Source organism: Astatotilapia calliptera, chromosome 10 (genome assembly GCF_900246225.1).
Source record: "Astatotilapia calliptera chromosome 10, fAstCal1.2, whole genome shotgun sequence".
In the NCBI taxonomy this organism is placed as follows: domain Eukaryota; kingdom Metazoa; phylum Chordata; class Actinopteri; order Cichliformes; family Cichlidae; genus Astatotilapia; species Astatotilapia calliptera.
In genome coordinates, this window is record NC_039311.1 from 24961172 (window position 1) to 24984495 (window position 23324).

The 23324-nt window shown below is 41.6% G+C and overlaps 2 protein-coding genes across 3 annotated transcripts in view; one reads left to right on the forward strand and one right to left on the reverse strand.

Annotated features, from left to right (window-relative positions):
- Positions 1–1113: 1113 nt before the first annotated feature.
- On the reverse strand, positions 1114–7516 carry smg8 (SMG8 nonsense mediated mRNA decay factor). The gene is made up of 5 exons (XM_026182615.1): positions 6800–7516; positions 4719–5616; positions 4426–4571; positions 3126–4007; positions 1114–1827 (listed from the first exon to the last, which is right to left on the reverse strand). The coding sequence occupies exons 1-5, from the start codon at positions 7421–7423 to the stop codon at positions 1615–1617; spliced, it is 2763 nt and encodes a 920-aa protein (XP_026038400.1). The 5' UTR covers positions 7424–7516; the 3' UTR covers positions 1114–1614.
- Positions 7517–10856: 3340 nt separating this feature from the next.
- ppm1e (protein phosphatase, Mg2+/Mn2+ dependent, 1E) overlaps positions 10857–23324 on the forward strand; it is a 61387-nt gene continuing 48919 nt past the window's right edge. The window contains exons 1-2 of one of the 2 annotated variants that reach the window (XM_026181215.1): positions 10857–11341; positions 11454–11641. In XM_026181215.1, coding sequence (XP_026037000.1) covers positions 11463–11641 — 179 coding nt within the window. In that variant the 5' untranslated portion in view covers positions 10857–11341; positions 11454–11462. The remainder of the gene's footprint in view (positions 11342–11453; positions 11642–23324) is intronic. The other variant, XM_026181216.1, reaches the window with a different exon arrangement.

Consider the following 23324-nt stretch of genomic DNA (forward strand, 5'->3'; position numbering starts at 1 on the left):
ACCTGGCCCTTTAGCTGATCCATCAACTGTTCACTGAAGCCTCATCAGAAATGGTCTCAGTGGAAGGGTGGCTGTCAAGAAGCCATTCTTAAGAAAGGGAAACAGGGAAAGTCTGAGGTATGCGAATTTACACAAGAGCTGGACTGAAAATCAGCAGCAACAGCTCTGATGGAGTGATGAATCCGTTCATCCATTTATTCTCTTCTGCTTATCCTTTTCAGGGTCGCCAGGGGGGCTGGAGAAGCCAACAAAAGGCAGCCAAAATTCAAAGAAGAGCTTTGAATGTCCTTCAAGAAGCCTGGAGAACTATTCCTGAAGACTGCTTAAAGGAATTACAGGAAAGCTTCCCTAAGAAAGTTCAGGCTGTGTTGAAGAATAAATGTGGTCATTACAAACACTGACGTTCAATCTTAGAATTTAGACAGATTCTGTTTTACCTTATTTAATTCCTTTAGAATGTTTTCACCTATTTTCCTGGTGAATTGTAAAGAAGTTACAGGTGACTCAAGAAGTTCTGTTTTGACATCAAAAGAGGAAATTAATACTTCTCAAAGTGTAACTGAGGATTTTTTTTTTGCACTTGCTTTCTTGACATCTACAACACTGAGGAAAAAAAATCACCTCCAATAACATGAAACAGAATGTCCGAGTCGCTTTTATTTACACAGAAAAAACAAAAAACGTCTTTCGGTTTAGTTCGAGTGTATTAAATCTTTGTTTGTGAGCAATAGTGTGTGTTGTGATATCTTTACAAACTGAAACAAAAGAAACACAAGTTCAGACGTACACAGTCGACTCTAGTCTCTGCTCTAATGAGAGCTTCACTGTTTGACCAGTGACAGGAAAATTTACATCATTATTAAAGCCTGCCAGCGTGAATGTGCAGGGATGCTGGTACTGGAAATTTAGCTTAGCTTAGCTGCAAACAGCTACCACAGGATCCACGCCCCCTCATGTTAACTTTGAAGGAAGTTTTTCCTGGTGCTATTATTGTGCTCAAGCTTGAAATGTGAAGATTAATGTCACTGCAACATTGATCTGTCTTCTGGGGAGCAAAAAAAAAAGTGAAAATAAGTTATTTTAAATCACATTTTGCAATTTTTATTTACTGATAAAAATATAAAATAATCCAAGTCTTAATTTAAAGGCTTTTTTTCTGTGCTTAAATGTGCCTCACAGTCTGAGAACCAGTGGTCCAAATCTGTAGGTGTACAAAGCTGTTGTCACATGTTCACTTGAGACAGATCAAATTATTTTTCACACTTGGGAAATAGCCCACTTCAACACAAACTTTCTCTGTGGTTTTGGTGAGGAAACATTCGACCACACCAGCATTTGCGTCTGCACTGGGAGAGGTAAATGCAACACATTATTGCATGAATGGATTTGACACTAAACATGGTTTAGAGAGCAGCTAATACGGTCTCACATACACCAGAGCATGTGTGCAAATGCTTATCTGTGGAGACCATGCACGCCCGCATGTCATTGAAATCCAGAGTAAAAGATGTCAACAAAAAAGGAAATATTTGCAGTGTCTGCAAATATACAGAATGTACAGAAACAACACTGGGAGGGTCTGCGAAGGTGGAGTCTTGAATAAAACCTTAAGGGTTATTGTTGTGGAGAGGTGGCGGTGGTGGCTTTCAGGATGCCTCGCAGCACCTTGTAGTTGTTGAGGGGCTGGTTCTCTTTGGGGGGGTAACAGGGACCACGTTCTGTGGCGTAGGAATAAGGAAACCGCAGCACCCAAAGGCCATCAGATGGCAACGATATTTCAGTCTGCTCTGGGTGGAAGATCGGACAGGGAGGAGGGCCTGGCTGTACCTGAAATCACAGCAGAGGACAAAAGACGATGTTATTCAGTGCTGAACCCTAATAATTTAGCCACACAACTGAAAATCTAGGCTTCAAGATTGTCACTTTGACAGGTTACAGGTGGATACTGGGGTAGTGGAGAGGTTCAAACAGGAGGCAGCAATGGAGAGATGGGAAATTTTGCTGCTTTTTTGGTCAAGAATGAGGCATGTAGTGACCAAAAGAGTAAAGTTGTTTATTCACTTGAGTGTCTGGGCTTGGAGTAGAGCTGTGTCAAAAGAAACCAGCTGAGGTGGTTTAGGAATCTGCTTAGGATGCCTCCTAACTGGGAGGAAACCCTGATGCAGACCCAGAACTTACTAAGATCTTGGCCGGGAAAGCCTAGGATCACCCAGAAGAAAGTGGAAAGTACAGCTGAGGATGCCTGGAATGACCTGCAGCCTGACCTCAGATAAGAGCAGGATGGATGGATGAGGCAATTTAGTGTATGATGCAGAGCAGCTTGAGTTGCCTTTATTAATCATTTGGCAGATTTCACTCCTCTTTGTTATATATATGCACCATATATGTGTTAAAGGGCAACAGAATCTGCAACTACAGCCAAGTCTGAAGGTTTGTCTTTGTTAAAACTGTGACATGCTCATTTTAGTTTTCATACCTGCCTAAATAGTGACATGCTGCAGATATCTTAACCTTTTCTTTGCACATTTTGTGATACATTCCTGTTGTTGAACAATGAACTGAACAGTGCAATAGGTTCTTGCTTGGTTTGGGTCTTTAAGGGAAACCCCAGTCACCCTTCAAAGGAAACTCATTTCCACGCCTTGTATCTGCGACCTCATTTTTTCTGTCTCTACCCAGCGCTCGCAACTATAGGTTACACTCTGCTCTCTCTAGACTACAACGGACCGGCAGAGCTCCAATCCGTCTGTCAATCTAATGCTTCACTCATTTGGGAATAAGACCCTGAGACACCTAAACTCCTCCACTTTTCGTGGCAATTTGTCCCTGACTTAGATTGCACACTCCAACCTTTTCCAGGCGGGGAAAAAAAAGATTAAAAGTTTAGCTTTGAACTGTAACTTTAGCTTTTACAGAGTCCCAGACATAGTGATCATGGACATATTGCTGAAAGAATTAGCTGACTCACTGAAAACAGACAGAAAATGAATCCCCCTTTTTAAAAGAGTTTTTGTTTACGTCGCTGAAAAACATCTGAGAAAATAAACAGTAGATAAGAGTCCATTAAATCATCATCAGGTGCACCCCTGTTTGGAGATGACTTGGAGTCTCCTCCTGCTGCTTACCTGTGGGTTGAGGGTCACCTCCAGCGGGGCGTCAGGCACTACAACAAAAAGGCGAGTCAACTGGGCGAAGTGGGGCTTCAGGCCACGGCCCTGGGAGGGAGAAGGGATGTGCAGCGGCATGTCGGTGTTTAGCACCCTGGTGGCAGGATCTTTAGCACCCCCCGGCCCCAGCACCTTCACTACTTTATCAGGCCCGCAGCTGATGAAGCGTCTCCCCCTGCCGTCTTCATACTCGAACCCCACGAAGATGCGAGCCATGTCTTCCCTCCTGCGACTCCTACCGAGCCCACCGGTGCTGCCTCGCTTTCCCACAAGGGTCTTGTTGGGCACTGGCCACGAGGACGTGCCTCCGTCCAAAGGCTCCGTTAGTCCTGTATCTTCCTCCGATCGGGAGCGAATCACCAAGTCCCACGGCAAGAGGAATGAGGAGCCAGGGAGGAAACCTGGCTGCTCCAGGCCCGTGTGGCAGTTATACGACTTTGCTGGGCCAAGTTTCACCAGTGACCAGCTGGAGAATTTAGGGAGGAGACCTTTAGGGCAGCCAGAGTGCATCATTCCAGGAAGGTACTCCACAGTGGAAGGCTGCCGGTCAACAAGGCTCGGCCTCTTTTGCTGGACTTGTGTTTCGGCTCCGTCTCCGTCCCCGTAGGGCCCCAGGCTGTCTGTAGACTGGCCTAGACTAAGAGCGAGGCTAAGGCTGGTGTCTCCAGGCGTGTGGCTCTGGGCAGTGCTGGGCTCCTTCAACCTCTCTGCATCACCCGATCCTGAAGCCTCACAGGGGTTTCTCTGAGCCTGGTTTGCCGGGGCCGGGTCAGGAGTGCTGGGCTGGAACACTGGAAACTCAATCCTCTCCAGCTTCCCACAGCATTTCTCCTCCAGCATCTACTCAGGAAAAAGACAGTTAACAAGCAAATACTTGTGAGTGATTAGATGTTGTGTTTTAGATATACAATTTAAAAACACAGTGTTTTTATAATGACACGAGAAAACTGAACAATGTGGAGGGATAATCTCGTAGCGAAGAACCATAAATCTGCAACCGGATGACATTTCTGTTTTTGCTTCACTCTCGTGGCTCTTAGAGGCATTTTTGACAATTTTCAATAAGAAAATCTCTAAAAGTGCACAGCGTACTACCTGAGCTGATAAAGGAGCTGTTATCAGCTACAGAGTGAGACATTTCCCTCAAAATTTTGTGTCTGACTGAGTCTTTCACAGCTTTATGTAGAAATACTGACAGAGCAGAGAGCCTGTGCCCCTCTGTGGTCCTCAGCAGGACCCATGTGGAGTAAATCCTGACCTGGTAGAAGTCGTAATTTGCTGCCTGGATGTCAAAAGGATCCTCACGGGGAGCTTGCTTCCGTCCACAGTTACAGGAGCTGGTGGAGCGCCCTCTACTGTTGTGATTCATGATTGGTGGGTTGTGATCCATGTCAGGCTTCTCTCCTGTGGAATTAAGTGTCAGATTTCACACTTTTGGCTTTTATTTTATTTCAGTGTTAGAGCTACGACAATTATGTGAAATAGTCAATGAAAAAAATTGCATTAAAGGGGCCCTCCTCAAACTTGTGCAGAGGAAGATGATGCGCTCACCTGGCTGAGGCAGCAGGTGGAACTTGTGAACACAGTGCTGGTCAGTCAGACTTCGCTCCTCACACAGCTGGTGTCCGTTGCTCCAAAAGTTGTAGCAGTCCTCGTGAAGCTGTAAAGCGTAGCGTTGGAAAGCCACTCCTCGAGCGTGCTGGCTGTACACCCGCAGAGCGTGAGCCAACTGGTTTTTATGGACCGTGGTGGTGTAGTTATGGGGGAGGTTGGACTGGTAGGCGCTGTGAGCCAGAGGCAGCGCTTTTTGGCACCTGTTCTCAGAGAACTTTGTGTCAGCGTCAAGAAAACCCTCCAAAACCTTCACCTGGCTTTGCACTTTTGTGGCTAGCTCAGCCATTTCTTCATCTGTGTTTTTGATGAGGACTTGGTGGAGTCTGGAGGCGACCTGGACCCATTTGGTGTAGGTCGGCAGCTCAAAGTGCGAAGGCTGCGGGTTGCGGCCGACGCTGTCATCAAAACCTTTTTTGGTGAGCACCAGGTCGACATGCTGCCAGAGGAATTCCTTTAAGCTGCAGTCCACCAGCTGACTGCCTATCGATATGCTGCCTGAGTCTCTGCTGCTGCTGGGGTGCCGAGATGAATGCCGCATCTGCTGATAGCGCCTCGGCCCCGACACGGGCACGGAGGAGTCCTGCTCAGACAACATGCAGTTGGACCGCAGCTGACCGAGTAATGCACCTAAGGGGTCCTCATCTAGTGCTGGGATCACGTACACAAATGCTTGGTTGGCGGGCACCGTGAACAAGCAGTTGCTACTCTGGTTGGTGAGAACTCGGCTTTTACGGAAGATGCGATAAATCTGGTCTTCCAAGGCGTGTTGAAGCCTCCGCCTGGGGGAGTGCTTCTTTGGTTTGTCAGGATTTGACTCTAAGCCGTTTGCAGAAACCTTTAGAATAACAAACAAAGACAACATCATTTGTATTCATATGGCTACCCTGAGTTCTTATATGGCGTGACCATTTATTAAAGAAAGATTTGACAGTTTCTGAAATATTTTTGCAAAATTTCCTATGGACTGAACTGTCATTATTTTACTTAAAGTCCAGATTCTGTGTTAAAAGAAAAAATAAAACAGTTCCATCAAAACATATTGACCTGATTTTCTGTTTTTTGCATGTTTGTCACACTGAAATGTTTCAGATCAAACAAATGGTTTTATAATTGGTCATTAGATAACTCAAGTAAAGACAAAATGCAGTTCTTAAATCATGATTTCAGTTATTAAGGGAAAAGTAATTGTCCCTTGTTGACTCATTAATTAACTGCAATTAGCCACATTTTCAGCCACACTCAGGCTGAATTACTGCCAGACCAGAACCTGTCTGACAAAAAAATAAGCAGGCTAAAAGATCTCAAAAAGCAACATGTTATGCCAAAATCTAAAGAAACAGCTGAGAAACAAAGTCATTGACGGCTATCTGTCTGAAAAGAGTTAAGGCTTTGGGAGTCCTGGGTGGACTTCCCAGGCGTGTTGAATCTACCAAAATGAATCCAAGAACACATCAATGAATCTTCCAGCAGGTCCCAAAAGAACCCAGAACAACAACTAAAGAACTGCAGGCCTCACTTACCTCATTTAAGGTCAGAGTTAATGATTCAACAGTAGGAAAGAGACTGGGCAAAAATAGCATTCATGGAGGGCTTCAAAGGAGAAAAACACTGCTGAACAATGAAAACAATTAAAGACTCATTGCCAGTTATCATAAATGCTTGATTGCCGTTCTTGCTGCAAAGATTTGCACATTAGTTATTAGGTTTAGGGAGCAATTCCTTTATCACACAAGGCCTATGTAGGTTTGGATAACTTTTTTCCCCCTTATAAATGAAATCATAACTTTAAAACGGCATTTTGTGTCAACTCGGGTTATCTTTATCTAATGTTCATTTTTTAAATGATCTGAAGCATGTAAGTGTGACAAATATGCCAAAACCACCCCCAAAGAAATCAGGAAAGGGGAAACGATTTTTTCAAAGCACTGTAACTATACTAAAATATATATCAATATTTCAGTTTTAATATAAAGTGCATATATGAATGAGAGCGAATAAGGACTTGTTAGAGAGCAGACCTTCAGAGTGACGTTCATCTGGAAGACGAAGAGGAGCCGTGGAGGGCAGGGCCGGCAGTTCAGCTTCCACTCTTTAGATACCGGGGAGTCTTTGATGGCAGCCCGGATCAGAGGCAGAACCTTCTGCCGCAGAGCGTCCAGAGCTCGGAAGAGCCGGTCGTAGGTCACGTCGAAGGTCTGGTTGGGGTGGACGAGCAACAGGACGTGACACACGGAGAACATGTAGAGCAGGTGGAGGCAGTGCTGCCGCTCCAGGCCCTTCCAGAAGTCGTGGGCGTCCGAGTGTCCGTTCCCGGTGTCCAGAGACAGGCAGGCTCGCAGTAGCTGTCGGCTGTCGCAGACGGAGGAGAGCAGGAGGTACAGCACCCGGTTCTCCTGGTCGTAAAAAGCCTGGATGTGGCTGCTAGGCGTGCCGCCGTCCTCCGGTCCGCCGAACATCAAGAAAAGGTGTTTGTCCGCCAGTGTGTTGATCAGAGATTCCTTCAGCGCGCCGGGCTGCATGTTGCTTTTACCGAAAATACCGACCACACACAGCCCCTCTTCCCGGTAAGCAGCGTCCTCTAAGAGCTCCGCTTGTAGTAGATCCCCCACACTGACGGGACGAGCCATGTTTGCTTCCTTCATGTTGAAAACCAGGGGAATGAAAACAACCCCGGACTCTTTTCCCCTATCATTTCCGGTTCCTTGTACTAAAATGTCCGAGTCAGTGCAGCATTAGCTTCAACGTTCCTCTTCCCAATTTAAACCACAGTTTGTGTCACAGAGTTATTAAATTGTGGGTTTATTTTATTTTATTTTATTTTATTTTATTTTATTTGTTCGGTTTCAGCTATTGTCCTAGGATGGGAGCATACCAGGAGGAAGACGATCCACTAAAAAGGAGCTGCTAAAGAAAGAAGAAGACAGTAGTTTTGTTTTTTTTTACTTTATTTAACAAACAATGAGTATACATAATACGAACAGATGAAGTATACAAAACAACAGAACATGAACACCAAAAGGCAGGGGTAAAAGAAAAAAATAACAATTATAAGAATACACGCAACAATTCACATACATATATTGTTTTGAGAGCCTTTTTGTTGGTGGGGTCTGATATTGATTGTATGTACATTTCCACATCCTTAAAAAAATGACAGAAATATGGTGTTTTGTTAGTAAACTTACATTTATGGATAAAAAATTTAGCTAAAAGTATTAACAAATTTATCATAAAAACACATTTATCATACTTCTTGGGGAACTTAAAGAAACAGAATAAAACATTTTCCCATCGTAAAGAAAACTTCGTTAAAATATGGACAATAACAAACCTGCTAAATTCCTTCCTGAATCTCTGTGTAAGAGAACAGTACCAAAAAAGATGTGTCACAGTTTCTGGATGATCCCCACAGAAAGTACAATTATGTCCCTTTTAAATTTTACCATGTAGTGACTGGCTGGATAACATTTATGTAGAATTTTAAATGAGACTTCTTTCACCTTATTTACAATCAAATATTTATGGGGGATCATCCAGACTGTCTTCCACTTGATATCTGGAACGTATCGGTTCCAATAAGATATTATATATGGGAGAGAGACGATATCTTCTTGGAATAAACTACGTATTCTCTTATTGCTGTTACCAAGTTCCTGTGAAAAGCAGATTTTTCCTATTGGTGACTCAGCTGGATCAGGGAGAGTGACTGAGGTAGATATTGAGCTGTCAGTGTTTTTATATAACATTAAAGTCCCTGACGGTATGGCACCAAGCACCATTGAGAATTCCTGAACACTGATTGGAAAATTATATAGTGCAATAAAGTCGTTGTAAGTAAGTAGTTGTCCCTCTTTGTTAACCAGCTGAGCCACCAATAGGATCCCATTTTGGACCAGGAAAAGTGATTTATTTTTATATAAAATATCTCTGTTGTTCCAGATAAGGTATTTGTGAGGTGAGAAGTTGTGTTTATAAATGAGGGTCCACGCTAAGAGGACTTGCTTATGGAAGGATGAAAGCTTTACAGGGAGTTTCTCAACATTGTAATTACAATTTAAAATAAAATTAAAGCCACCAAAACGAGAGAAAATATGATATGGTATAAAGTTCCAGATAGAGGTAGGGTTTTTAAGAAAATTTTTATCCCAATTAATTTTGAAAGTGTTATTTAAAGTAGAAAAGTCTAAGATGTTAAGCCCACCTGATTCGTACTTATTCGTCACAACAGTTTTTCAGTAGTTTAGGTTTTCTTTATCATCGTACGGATGCTCTTTGTAGGATCCTATGACTTAAGAAGTTAAATAGAAAATAGACATCCCAGTCTTATTAAACATTCACCGCAAACTCTCCTAGTGCTGTTAGTGACCAAAGACTAAATTTAAAAAAAAAAAATTTTAATTTAATTTGAGTTATTTTGATAATAACAAGATGTGCTTTCAGTTGTTTTTGTTTCCTTTTTTCTAATTTCTTTTTCAAATTAATTACTATTTTCCATTAACTAAACAGTTTTCTTTGCGTGTGTTTTTTATTTTCATACGTGGTTTTAGTGTTATTTTTTTAGTTTTAGTTAATTAGAATAACCTTAATTGACATAAATATTAATTCAGATGTAAAAATAAAAAAATAAAAAAAATAAAAGTAAAGCAAAACCATACTGTCAAAATATAAACCGTAAGAATGATGTGAGACTGAAATTTTAATTTGTAAAAAAATAATAATACAAATTTAAAAAATTAAACTGCCCATTTTAAGTAGTTAACATAAACAATCATTAAAGTTTTGTTCTAAGTTTTTTCTTTAGTAAGTCTCATGTTTTAGCTCTGCTTTTGTTTTGCATTTAACTGTTAATATCTTTAAGCGACAGCAGCTGTCACATAAATGCAATGAGGTTTTTTCTTGTACTGAAATTTTGATGTTTTTTGTTTACTTTGGAAAAATGTGTTTTTAGTGTTATCAATGAAAAAAAAAAAGTGTTATCAATGATGAGTGGATTGACCTAAAATACACTTTCAGATGAAATAACATATTCATTAATGTTCTGTTTTTTATTCTACTCGAATTGATCAATTTTATATATATAGACAAATAGACAGCTGTGTAATTATCTGGATATACACTCATGGCCACTTTATTAAGCACACTCTGCAAGTATTGATTTGAACGCCCCTTTCGCCTTCAGAACTGCCTTAATTCTTAATGAATATGAATGAAGCTAATGTAGGCTGCAAAATGCAAAATATACTGTGTAGAGATGTGTGTGCTTGTGTTCTGTGTATGGCTGGGTGTGCTGTGACATTGAGGTTATACCTGCAACTTGTGATCATGTACATCACTTCTGACCGTTATAACATTTCTCCTAAGCTCTGTAAGCTGCTATTCTCTCCATGGAAATGTACTCTGTAAGTAAATTAATCCAAAATTATCGCTAAGAGGGAAATCATCTGGGAATTCCGGACTTTAGCCAGATGTGTGTTCATGGGGAAAGGAAATAAAGTAAGTAGACAAGTATTAGTTATTTAAGACTTTGAAACAGTTTGTTCAAATCCAGATAAAAAAAACTAAGTCATAACTCCTGTTTGAGGTATCAGTGTTTAGTAAAATACATGCTCTTATCAGTCCTGCTATTTTCTTTATCAAGTGGATATATACAGTATATCGTTTCAGTCTATAGGGCTAACACAGAAAGACAGACAACCAGTCACACTCACATTCACACCTATTAGAACCACCAGTTAACCTAACCTCACTAACTGCATATCTTTGGACTGTGGGAGAAAGGCGGAGTACCCGGAGAGAACCCACACACACAGAAACTCCACACAGACAGGCCACGGCCAGATGGTGGATCCAAACCCCAGGACATTCTTGCTGTGTGCGGAGTGCAGAGTGCTAATGACGACGCCATCGTGCTCTCCTCAAAATATATTAATAATTCTGTAAATTGAAACATAGTCATAGTACTGTTCCCAAAAATACTGCAAGAATACTACAACCTAAGAAAAAGTTATATTTAAAAAAAAGCACTAAAACTAACTCACAAAATGAAAACACATAAAAACTACTACATTTAAATAGTATAATAAAGTTCTCTGTATAAGCTGTAATAAAGTGTATAAGCTGTAATAAAGTGCTCTGTGTGTGTGTGTATATATATATATGTAGTGAATCCATTCTGACTGTGATATGTTAGTACTGTTGTACTCGAGTTAAATATCTGAATTCCTTCCTCCACTCGTGTTTACTTTAAACACCTATCACCTTCATCGTGATGGCATGTCTTCAGAAAGGTCTCGGGACGTCAGGAGGCAACGTTGCGTGCGCGCTCGCGACCCCGCTTTGGCGTCGTCTCTCTGACGTCACCGCCCTCTGATCATCCGAAATCCCTGATAACACGGCGCGCGCTCCCGCTCTGCTCTGAATGGGGGCTCAGTCCAGCTTGTGACAGCTCGTCCTGTAGTGTAACCGTAGAGGCCACGGTCCGCTCATCCAGTCGGGTCCGCTGCTTTCAGACGCGCCGGTAGTCCACGGCCCTGCTCCTCCGGTAGTACACATTTATTCAGGTAGTATGGTACTGCACTGTCAGTCCAACTAGTTCGGTTAGTGTACTGACTCTTCTCTTCTTAGCCCGGCAAGTTAGTGTACTGACGGGCGGAGCTGTCTCTGTCTGTCCAGGAATGAGAAATGATGGCCGCAGCAGAGGAGAAAACCTTCCGACGGTTCTTGGAGCTCTTTATTCGGGAGATGAGGATGCCTCTGCAGGAGGGCGACCCGCTGCCGATGCGCCCCTTGTCGGACCTGGTGTCTGAGGACGAAGTGGAGGGGGAATGCCTCGACCTGTGTCTCCAGCACCTCTACAAATAGTTAAGTGTCCACTTTTTGTTCGTGGCATGCTGTCATTTCCGTGTCTCTGTATAGTCAGATAATGTCAGTGGCCATGCTTTTGAAATGTGGGTTTCTACTTTGTGGAGAGCTGCGCCAGGTGAGCGGAGCTGCGACCCCGACTGGGTCCAGAGCAGGATGAAGCGGGATGCCCGGAGCCTGCTGCCCTCCCGGGCGGCCAGCCGCCTGCTTCTGGGCATACCAGGGTGTGCCAGCATCAAGTTTAGACAAGTGCCGTTACAGATGCGGAATTAAAGCTAAAGCAGAAGTTAAAAGCCGCCTCGCCTCGGAATGTGTTCGTGTTGTTCTGCGTGTTTTATTTGCGCACTTGCGCCTGTTTTGTGCCAGAAATTTACGTCGGAGCTGTAGGTCCACAAAAGGTGAACCCCTGGTTTTGCGTAACAGCACGACGTCATTGTGGTGTAGGAGGAGGAGGAAGCCATCGCCATCACTGCTGAGCGCATCTTCACGGGCTAAAAATAACCCACCGGTTACGTTATTAGCCTGAATCGTTACGCTCTAAAATCCAAGTCGCAGACTGAATGAATGGCCGCAGACTGAGATTACCACATTTATATCAGTGACATTTAACAGATGTGTGCTGTTTACCTCAACCTCAATCCCATTGCGAAAGGAAAAGAAGCAAAGTACAGATATGTTTATGAGTGGACTCTTCTCTAACATGCACGCTTTTAACAGCTGCTCAGTTAAATTAGTAACAATCCAGCTTCTGAGGCACGAACAAACTTGGCATGAACGGTAAAGCTGAGACAGAAATGTACGGCTGCCCTGAGCTCTGCTGCCTGGCCTGGTTTTTGAATCCAAAATAGGTGCAGAAACTGTGCTGGGAAGAAGAGGGTGGAAGGACTCATCTAGGGCACCGAGTGGCAAGGGGACTGCATGGTTGCATGTTGAAAATGACTGCACCGACCGGTCTGCATGCATGCTCTTCCAGCTGTGGTGAAGATAAACTCACGCACAGCCCGGAGTGCTCACAGGGGCTTTCTGCAGAGCGTATTTAACCTGTTGCAGCAGCAGCCACATCCAGATCAGTGTCACCGCACATTCACGCTGTCTCTATCGCAATGTCCAGGTTTGTTTGGCTGGCGGATACAAGGTCACTGACCGTTCAGCACTTAACATCTAGCGCAGCTTGCCACCTCCTCCCTCTCCCTGTCTTCACATGCAGGTTAACCCCAAAGGACAAAGAGTGGGAACAGTATGAAAAAACCTGTAGATTTTTCTGTTTAACTCATGCTCTTTAGGAGCAGCTGCATCGGCTGGCGTGCCTGTGCCTGATGGTTTTAAATATTCAAAGAGCAGGAGCTAACAAGTTATTAGCAGGTACAATACATAACCACTGAGTGTAAAGGTTTCCAAACTGAGATGCACAATAGAGGAGGAATTAGCTACTACCCACTCTAAATTTATTGAGCTTTTTTTTTAATGTCTTCTGTATTTGAGAAACCTCCACAATAACCAAAGAAAGCATGAAAGATAGAAGTGCCTTTAACCTTAAATCAGTATTTATAATGACCAACAGGGGGCGACTCATGTGGTTCCAAAAAGAAGTCCAGATTATAGAAGTCTATGGGAAATTGACTGTGGGCTCCTATGATCCATGACCTCAGTAAATGCCGTCCTGATGACTTCCTAGGCCCAATCACTAGTTTAAGGTCATAGATTAAAACATGAAGTCAATTTTGTAAAATATAGTTATTATTAGAGTTAGAAAGGAGGATCATCCAGCATAAAAATCCAGCCAATGAGAATGCAGTGTCTTTGTTTTCCCTTCGGACTGATCCTTTCGTCACATTTTGTATCAAATATCAAGATGACAATAGTGAAAATACTAAGTTTGAGGCTTCATGATGCCACTTTTTTAACCGTTCATCTACATTCATCTTTTGCAATGTCACATCACACTTCCATCTTTTCGTGATACTTTGATACCCACAGTGAATGCTAATCTAGTGAAAGCTGTAATGTTTAAAGATTGTCGCTCACGATCCAATCACAAACAAGTGATTGGGACTGTATTGCAGATATATATATATATTTTTTTTAACCCACTGTTTCAACGCTTCACAGTAGGCGTGCCTGATCTTTCAGCAACTGATCAACCATAAGGTGGGCTTACAGAGTTTTGATTAGCCTTTAGTAAAACTGTGCAATTAATCAAATTTTAATCTAAGCAGCAGTTTTGCCTTACACTTATTAATAAAACAAAACAGCCAAGGTGATTATTGGACCACGTGATCACTCCCCACAACGATCAGCTTCTCCCTTAGTTTTGTGTAGAACTTCAAAAGCGGCCAGAATTTTTAAATTTAGCAACATATTTGAAAACTCAAAAAGTAGAATTTTTCTCAACATTACAGCACAAGTCTCAAGTCTCAAAATCTCTTGGTGTTGCCGGGTTCAGCTAAAGTCACAAAAGGGAACACAACCCAAGTTTACTCCAAGCTTGTTGCACACTTACCTTCGACAAGACGTTGAGGGAGCTTCACAACCTCAACGTCTGGGAAACCATTTAAATGCAATCGCTCACCAACCATGTTTTTTTTGTGGTCACACGGAGGTTGATGATCTATTTTTTCCTCTACTGTGATTGAGGCCTTAAGCAGTCACTGCACTTCACACTGTGCTTCGTGTACTTTATAAACCTGGATACGACAAAACATGTCGCCTGTACGATGATATCACCTACGGAGATGCACGTCTGCACTATCCTCCCTCCTGCATCGTGATAATACAGAGGTGGAATACACAGGGAGGAGACATCACACAATCTTTGTTAAAATTTCAGATTTGCACTGTAGATATGCACGTTTCCTATTGCTTGGCTGGTTAGTGGATCAACAGCAGCCATCTCGTATGAGCGACCAAAGACATTGCCAGGAAAATTTCAGCATGCTTATCTTTAGTCTTGGGAAAGCCCGAAATCACACATCATATATTTTATCTAGCTGCCCATATGGACACTAAAACAGGTTTGGTTTTCTGTGATGATTCCTCCAGTTCATACTGCACATTAGGAGTCTACTCGCTAATGCGCTTCATACTTTAATCCAAAGATGTGTGACTTCGCTCTGACTCACAAGTCTGAGCTTTCAGCTGGGTGAACGTGAGCTTCCACCCTCACCACCTGGTGCCAAACCACTCCAAGGAAGCAGAAAGTTGAGGCCCAAAGCAAGAGTTTGAATCTGATGGGTTTCTATAGTAGTGACTGTTAGTTCATACATTCTTGGTTGTATTCAACCGATTTCAGAGCTGACAGAGCTGCATATGAAAGTACAAATGTCTGATGTGATGAAATTGGACATTAGTTGATCTTTAACCCGACAGCTTACTAGTAAAAAGTAGCACACCTAATCTTTCAGTGGACTAGTTACCAATTCAGGCACCTTGCTTAAGACAACCCTGGAAAATATCCCAATCTTTAATCAAAAGGTATTCCACATTGCCTCTTTATCTGTTTCTTAACTTTGTAATAATTCTTTGATGATATAAATGAATTAAAATACTATCAATAATAATGCAAAATAATTGCTGCACACCAAGATTATTATATAAGACTGTGTTTTTATAACTAAAGCTAAACCAAAAAGTAAAAGTAGGTGTGAAAAAACATTTTAGCCAACTGCCACACAGCATGTTTGTTCATCTGTAATATATAAATGGTAATATAACAGTGAACTAGGCCATTTGGAGAATGATATTAGTCTTAGATGCTGTTATTGCTTGAACTTCGTTTTACTACAGCCCTCGGAAACTTCATGCCCTCTGAAACAGGTGTGAAGGTGAAACAAGGCAGAAGCATGGCTGCAAGATGTGGGTGTTTTATATGTACTGTAGTAATATTTTTGCGCAGCTCTGTGTGATTCATCGTGTGAGAGTTACTGCTGATCGGATTCGAGTGAAAAGCTAAAGTTGTGGCAGTCATTTTAAAAATAAGAGTCCGTCCAATCTGGATGTGTGAAGCATCCTTTAGCCAAGCCTACCAAAATAACTGCAGCTCAATGCACAGGCTTACTTTGTAAAATATCCCACTGTCTCTGTTTTCTGGCAGAGGCACTTTGTTGTACATTTGGCTTGTTAGAGGCAATGAATCACTCATTGGCCACTCTCCATGTAACACTATATTTTCAAGGGAGACAGATTTGAGGAGCTACTGTATGAAGGTCAAACAGGGCCATTTATTTCTCCCATCTTATATACCCAAGGCAAAATGTTGGAGGCGTTAAATTATTAATTAATATATACTGCTTAAGGAAAAGCCAGTTGGTTCCCAAAAACCCAGAGGACTCGTCTTCTGGGAAACATGAATATCCCAGATCGGCTCTCCAAGATAAACAAAAGCATCAGTCATTTCAGCCAGCGGAGCAAAACTATATGTTTAGAAGCCATGACGCTGGTCAGTTGGGAGCAGAAGTGGGAGTAATTTACTGCAGAGCCATAAAATTTACTAACAGTTGGACGTGTGAAGCAGCCCGGGTTGATGGATGGGTCAATAAAACATTTAACTGTAGAGACGACCTTTCATTTACTATTTCAGATTCACACGCTACTCGGGTTTGCTTCAATAAAATCCACAATTTCCCCCCCAAACCTCAATGAACTTATTATTATAACTAGTTAGACTTAGCAGAGAAGATGTTTAAACCCCAATGTTTCACTACATTTTTAAATTACTGTGCACTGAATGGGTTGAATCAGTGAATGGTTGGATGAATCTGATTTTCGGCTCAGTTTTATGTGATTTAGGTATGTTTTATGTCGCTCTTATTGCTCACATTGTGCTGTGTTGGGCTGCTGCAGCTGTTTTCAGAGAAAAGCTCTTAAACTCGTTCTGTCCAGACCATTTGGCAATATTTACAAGTAAAATAATCAGTCAGGGAGAAAGTTGGAAACAATAATATCCGTCTCACTGTTTTTCTCACATGCAGTGACGAGTGGGTGCTCACTCTCAGAAGTTGTGCCTCAAGGAGAGTTCTTGCAAGAGAGCACGGCCTCTGAACAAACCAACAAAAACAAGCTGTATATCAGAGATGGTAAAAAACTAGAAAAATACACATAGATACACATCAAACCATACTATTGCTGGGACGACAACAAGCCAAATATGATAAATATTGAAAATGAAATGAGCAGCATGCACGCTGCAGGGCTCCAGTTTGACTGTTTTATCGCACTAGCAAAATGATAAAAAGCGCTTGTGCTTGAAGACGGTAGCAGTAGTTGACAGAGACAGTATAAAAGATGGGACATAGCTACTGTGACCTCACTCCAATCGGTTTCTGAAGTCCCGTTTTGAAGCCTAGAGATGAGCGTTTTCTGCCAGAAACATTTTGGCTGCACAAAACAGATTTGGTGAAACGTCACAGTTTTCATGATGTAGTTTTCTATTAAAACTAGAGCCCTGCAGTGTATGAGCCTGAGCAGAGCATTTTCTCCAATGTCATCTCCATTGTATCTTAATTTTTGACCATATTGGGACAATAATTGACAGAAAAAACATCATCTTGTGTTGAATAATACTTAAAACTAATGACTGAGACTATAAGCTCATAGATCAACGGAGCTAAAGGGTCGGTTTCCCATAGATTTCCATACAACCGTTTACAGCCAGAGAAGTTTCCGCCTGAAGGGAAAGAGTTCAGGTTAAAGCCTCACTTTTCAGTCCCAGAAGTAGGTCCTTCTATTTTATATCGGGAATTAACACAAAAACTGTCTAAACTTTCATCAGATCAAAATGAACAGAACGCGTTATGAGATGGTTGAAACCAAAATTATAGCAAAAAAGAGAGTGAATCACATTTGCAAAGGGATCAGAAAAACTTACAGCTCAAACTAAAAAGTGGATGATGTGTCAGTGTTGTTTCCTCAACTTGTTTAAAATCTGTTATTTTACTTGAATCCAACCAGGAAAGTTCATCACTTTAGCAGCCGATCTTGCAGATTTAAGTGGCGTCTGGTTTAAAGTGTTTTAACATGTAAAATGAGCTCCCTCAGTATTAGGCTGGAGGCAGTCCTGCAGGTACAGGAGAAACAGGCAACACATAGATCACGTATCACCTCCAATTCAGACCCGATACACGATCTAATGTATCACTTAAGCGCCCATTAACCTTGGCTGCAAGCTCTTAAAGCTGGGCTCTTTGTGCATTAAGGCTGCGAGTGGAAACGCAGAAGTATTAGCTGCGTGTATTATTTGTTTTTGTTTTTTTACATAATTTACAGCACTTATCATTGTAGCAACCCAGGTATCCTCTTGCTTAGAGTAACAATGGTCAGTCTGAGTACAGCAGGCAGGAACAGCAGCAGATTAATCATGTTTCAATCAAGCGTCTTTGTATGTGAAGTTTGATAACAGTGCTTCAGACAACAACATGGCCAATCAGTATGCCTGGTCCACTCTCACTGTATTATTTAGCTCCTTAGTTTTACTTGTTTGAGTTGGCATGTCCTTAATTTCTGGTTGTCTGAGGACAGTGTGTTCAGATCAGTGGGAAGGACATTTTATAGCAGAATGTGGAGCCGAGTTTTATAGTTTACTTTGCAAAATAAATAAATAAACATTAACTATAACATAAAATCCCTTTTCAGTTTAACACAGGGTCTTGGTCTTTTGCTTTTATAGGGATGCAGTAAAAGAATTAAATGAGCGTAAAGGGACGCGGGGAAGGAAAGCTGAAAACAGCTTCCTGCTCTGGCTGTTTGGAATAATGGGTAGAACCGGAAAAACAATTTTTCTGACCCTGAGTTCCTCTTTTACATTTCCATGGGGTTATCCCCAGTGCTAACCAAATAAGCAGCCAAAAGTAGCTGTGTTAATATATGTAGCAGCTATCTTTCCTCTTAAATGAGATCAATGGGTTGTATTGTGCTGTGATATAATTTGGGCTCTCTTGAATCTTGTTTTTTTTGTATGTCATGTATGTTTCTTTATGTATGTCATGGTATGTATGTGATAATCATCACCTTATGGTTTAAATTGGGTTTGTGTGAATGGACAACGTCCTCACGGGGTCGAAGTGATGGGCAATTTGCTCATTTCCCTGCTAACTCATCAGTTTAACATTATTATTATAACAGGACTGATAACAAGTTGAGTCTGCCTCGCTGTAGTTTCATGTAGCCATCTCCAGATACGATTAATGCTTGTAGATCTCGAGATCTAAAATGAAAAAAGTAAAGAGCAAGGGAGATGCTATAAGTTGATACCATTTAAGATGCTCGGCTGATATCCGTCCACTTATCACGGCAGGCTAAATCGTGCAAAGAACAGGTAACCATGCAAAGACGTCTCTCATCTCTCTAATTTATAGAGGTTTTCTAGTCTTAGTGACTCCTCAAAGCAATTTAGACTACATCTAGCTATACAGTCATACTGCACTTTATTCTCTATGCTTTAAGCTCTTTATCTTCCTCACATTCACAGCCACATTAGAATCCCGAGATAACCTGGGAGGAAGCCACGCAGGCACATGGAGAACATGCAAACTCCTCAAACCGGGAACCTTCTTACTGTGAGGCAACAGTGTCAGCACACGTATGTGCTGCTGAGAGAGAGCAGTGTTGTCTTTTTTGTGTTCGGGGCAAACATGAAGGGTTGGAAGCACAACCTTAGGCAGAGTCCGGTTTGAATGATCATCTGGTCACAAGGGAAAAATACGTAGTCCCCAATTGGTTTGTGAGTGAATTATTTTGAGGTTGCCGTCAAACGCTAAAGATTGTGCTGCATCAAAGACCTCCATGCGATTTGTTTGACTGAATTCTCTTTACTTGAAAACCAGAAATAGAGGACATTTGCCTTCAAAGTAAAAGTTCCGCCATAACGTGTTAGAATAGGCTTGACTTATTTTGTAGGCGATTTCCATTCGAGTCGCACTTTTCAGAGTTTCAGTACTGCTTGGACAATAACTAGCAGGGGGTTGTAGACAAATCATTGCCCGTGGCAACCTGCTAGTGACCAAAATTATTGCAAGGAGGTCTTTCAAACAATTTTTCCACCAGCAGCTCGTGACCATTGGTGACCAGTCTCTAGGCCTGAGGTAGCATGCCTACCTGTGCTTCCTCTGCCAACCTGTTGGTGATGGTATTGGTCATCAGAAGACGATGACCCTTTGGAACAGGTCACCCGAAACTAGTTTAAGAAAAATTTATGAGCAAAGCACTGTAAAACAGTTAAAATTGTTTAGGCTTAATTTTATAGGACAATGGGGAGAGGAATCAAGAAAGGCCTTGGGGCGGATTTGAACTTCTTATGGTGCATGCGCGCCTCTTATTTTTCTCTGCAATGCAAAAGAAATCTCCTTTCCCAGATGGAAGCTGTTTATATACCTCACTGCCTGGATAATTTTAATGCACGGTAACAGGAGGCTCTGCTGTGGCTGTTAGAACTGACTGATCATGTAACTGAACTGTAATGTAATGAAGATATTTACAGAGAATACGTGCTGAGTGTGGAGTTTGGCTGATACCTGATCGGTCTGAGCATTGAGGCTGAGAGATGCTAAAAAGCTTTGCAGGGGTTATTGACAAAAAATTTTAGGATATGAATCTGTCAAGCCATCGACACAGTAATGAGGTTAAATCCTCAGATGGATTTGATATGAAATAAAACAGTGGGTATTTGCTGAATCTAGATTTGTACCTGCAGACACGTGGGCTTCGGACGCTAATGGACGAGAAGCTGTAGCAGTTGAAGCAGACTAATGGTATGAGTGTGTTTATATTTGTGGTGGCCAGCATCCTACATGGATGTCTCTACAGTAGCTCTGCTGTGAGTGTAATGATAGTCGGAGGCAGCAGCTCTGGTGATTCATCCCAACGTGTCATTAGTTTGTCTCTGGGTTGAACAGCTAATAATAGACTTGTGCAAAAAGAGAGAGATCCCCTCTGCGTGTGAATGTGTGCGTTAATAGGGGGTGGGTGAAGCACTTGGTGTGCTAGAACGTGATTGGAGGTGTGGACAGAGCTTGTGTGTGTGTATTAATCCATTTTCCTCCAGGCAGCTGGGAGTCACATCTGAAAAGAAGAGGTTGCGGTTTACTCTCTCTAAACACAGTTTGATTTGAAATGTACGTGGATGGCATTATGCTGGTGCGTACACCCATCAGCCACAACACTAAAACCACTGACAGGTAAAGTGGATGACTTCATCTCATTACAATGCATTATTCTTCTGAGACATTCATGCGTGTGTTACTTTGAGATGTACCATCCATCCACACACCAACACTAACAATTCAGTCCCAGAATTCAACTCCATCCCAGGTCATCCTGTTCATGGAAACCAGCATAGTGCTAAATCTGAGTGTTTATTGGGGGCTTTCACAATATGTGATTTTTGTAGATAATTGATACATTTGTTGAAATATCTACAGATATTAGCGGGAAACACACACACACAAACAGACTGGGTAATATTTGTAAAGTTGCTTTTTTAAACTACTCTTGTCCAGAAATGTGTCCAAACTATAATTTGGAACCTGTAATTTAGTATTCAGTATCTTTATATAAGTAGAGATACTAAACAAAAATAATCAGCTGCTGATGTTTACTTCATTTCTATCAGACAGCAGTAAAAAAAAAAACCCTGATGTGCTGCACTATTATTAAACGCGAGGCTGTGGTTAACTAAGGAAAATCCTGCACAATATCTGCTTAAATAGAATTACACACAGATATAAGTATCAAGTATCATTTAGCTTGGAGCGGGTGGAGCTGCTGACAGAGCCTTAAGCTGGTGATAATTATTCAACTAAATATATTGAAATAAGCCAGCAGTGTTTCCTTACTCATATAATTTACTTGGGCGGGTCACCCAAGCATTTTAAACATACACCACGCAAGTAAATTTCAGCTCTGTAAAGCCTGAACCATGAAATAATTCCCTGAAAATTCAAATTTTTTGAAACAGGAATGGTTATTGATTTTTTTTCTAATTACAGCATTTTTGTGCATTTTATTGTTCGCAGTAGCACTGCATGTGTCTACATCAGGTTTTTAAAGGATAAAAAAAATCACACTGATGATGTAGAGGCATCAAAAACTCATGTATCATATATGATGAACTTAGTTTTACAGGGTTAGGATACATTTTTATCCTTTCATCTTCCAAAACTGGTAAATGGTAAATTGTACTGGTTCTTATATAGCACTTTTCTACTTCTACTACTTTCATAAACACACTTTTTTGTGGAGGGGTATTGCTCAAAATTTCTACTGTAGGAGCAGAGTCTACATCACTTGGTCACCACCTTTGTTACCAGTTGAAGATCAGGCTCTGGCTGCTGGGCTGGGGTCAGCAGACATTTGGCTGTGTCATCCCTTGAGGTTCTTGGCTCTGTGTTGACTGCCCAGTACGGAAAGGACAAGTTTTGATACTTTTCTTGGCCTGCTGTTAAGATAACTGAAGAACTTCATAATTACTTTAATGTATTTACTGAATGTAGTACAGTAAATCATTACAATACCAACTGAAAAATGTAATGTGACTATTGTAATGTGGTACTTTAAAACACACTGCACCCACCAATGTTTAAAACAGCGATGCAATTTGTTTTTGGTATAGCCCCTAGTTCTTATTTTGAAAGTTTAATCACTGAAAACTAGCTAACTCCAGTTAAATAGTTAATAGACTGTTATGTACAGCATATAAGGTGCTTTTCTAATATAACTAAACCCCACACTCACAAAGATTTCATATGCAGCTTTATTCTGGAGGATCTGGGAAGCAAACCACCTTAACCAGAGTCACACAGTTCTTCTCTTCTAGTGTTTCCCTAGATCAGGGGTGTCCAACTCTGGGCCTCAAGGGCCGGTATCCTGCAGGTTTTAGATGTGTATTTAATCCAACACAGCTGATTTAAAAGGCTACATTACCTCCTAAACATGTCTTGAAGTTCTCCAGAGGCCTGGTAATGAACTAATCATTTGATTCAGGTGTTTTTACCCAGGGTGATATCTAAAACCTGCAGGACACCGCCCCTGGAGGCCTGGAGTTGGACACCCCTGCCCTAGAGGTAGGTCAGCTTGCTGAGTCTGTCTCCATCATTTTGGACTCCATCTATTGGTGATTGCCTTTTTCTGCTCTGGGATCTGGAGGGCTACTCTGAGGACCTCAATGCAGGTAGCTAACTTCAGTCTGCAGAAGAAGTGGCTGGAGATACATCTGATTATTGCTCAGATGTCATGAAGTGTATATGATGGCTCAGTGTTCAGAGGCCAATGATGTGACTTGTATCTCCCTAGGAGAGCATACGGTCTGAACAGTTGACCAGTTGAAACTAGGATCCTAAATAAATGCTCATGTTTGCCAGGAGATTATCGACTGAAGACAGTTTCTCTGCACAACGCTCCGGGTGAGCTGTCTGCCCGCTGATCTCTTTCTTGTTACTACATGTAGCACAGTTAAGCAACCATACATTTCCAGTGAAGAGATTATTTTGTTTTTAGAGCAAATGAAATGATCTGTTTGCACCTGATTGTTTTCATGTGTATTTGCACACATTTGATCCTTTGAAGGAATTCCCTCAAATTGAGTCCTTGCTAGATTACAATACTTTAAATTATAAATTTGTTATCGTCCATGAACTGTTAAGTACTGTCCTTTGTCTAATAACTGTCTAAAACGAAAATAAATGTAAATCTGGC

Coding starts and splice junctions, on each gene's coding strand:
- smg8 (XM_026182615.1), bottom strand. CDS start 7,423: ATGAAGGAAGCAAACATGGCTCGTCCCGTCAGTGTGGGGGATCTACTA. Junction 4,572..4,718: donor CCACCTGCTGCCTCAGCCAG/GTGAGCGCATCA, acceptor TTAATTCCACAG/GAGAGAAGCCTGACATGGAT. Junction 1,828..3,125: donor AGGTGACCCTCAACCCACAG/GTAAGCAGCAGG, acceptor CTGTGATTTCAG/GTACAGCCAGGCCCTCCTCC.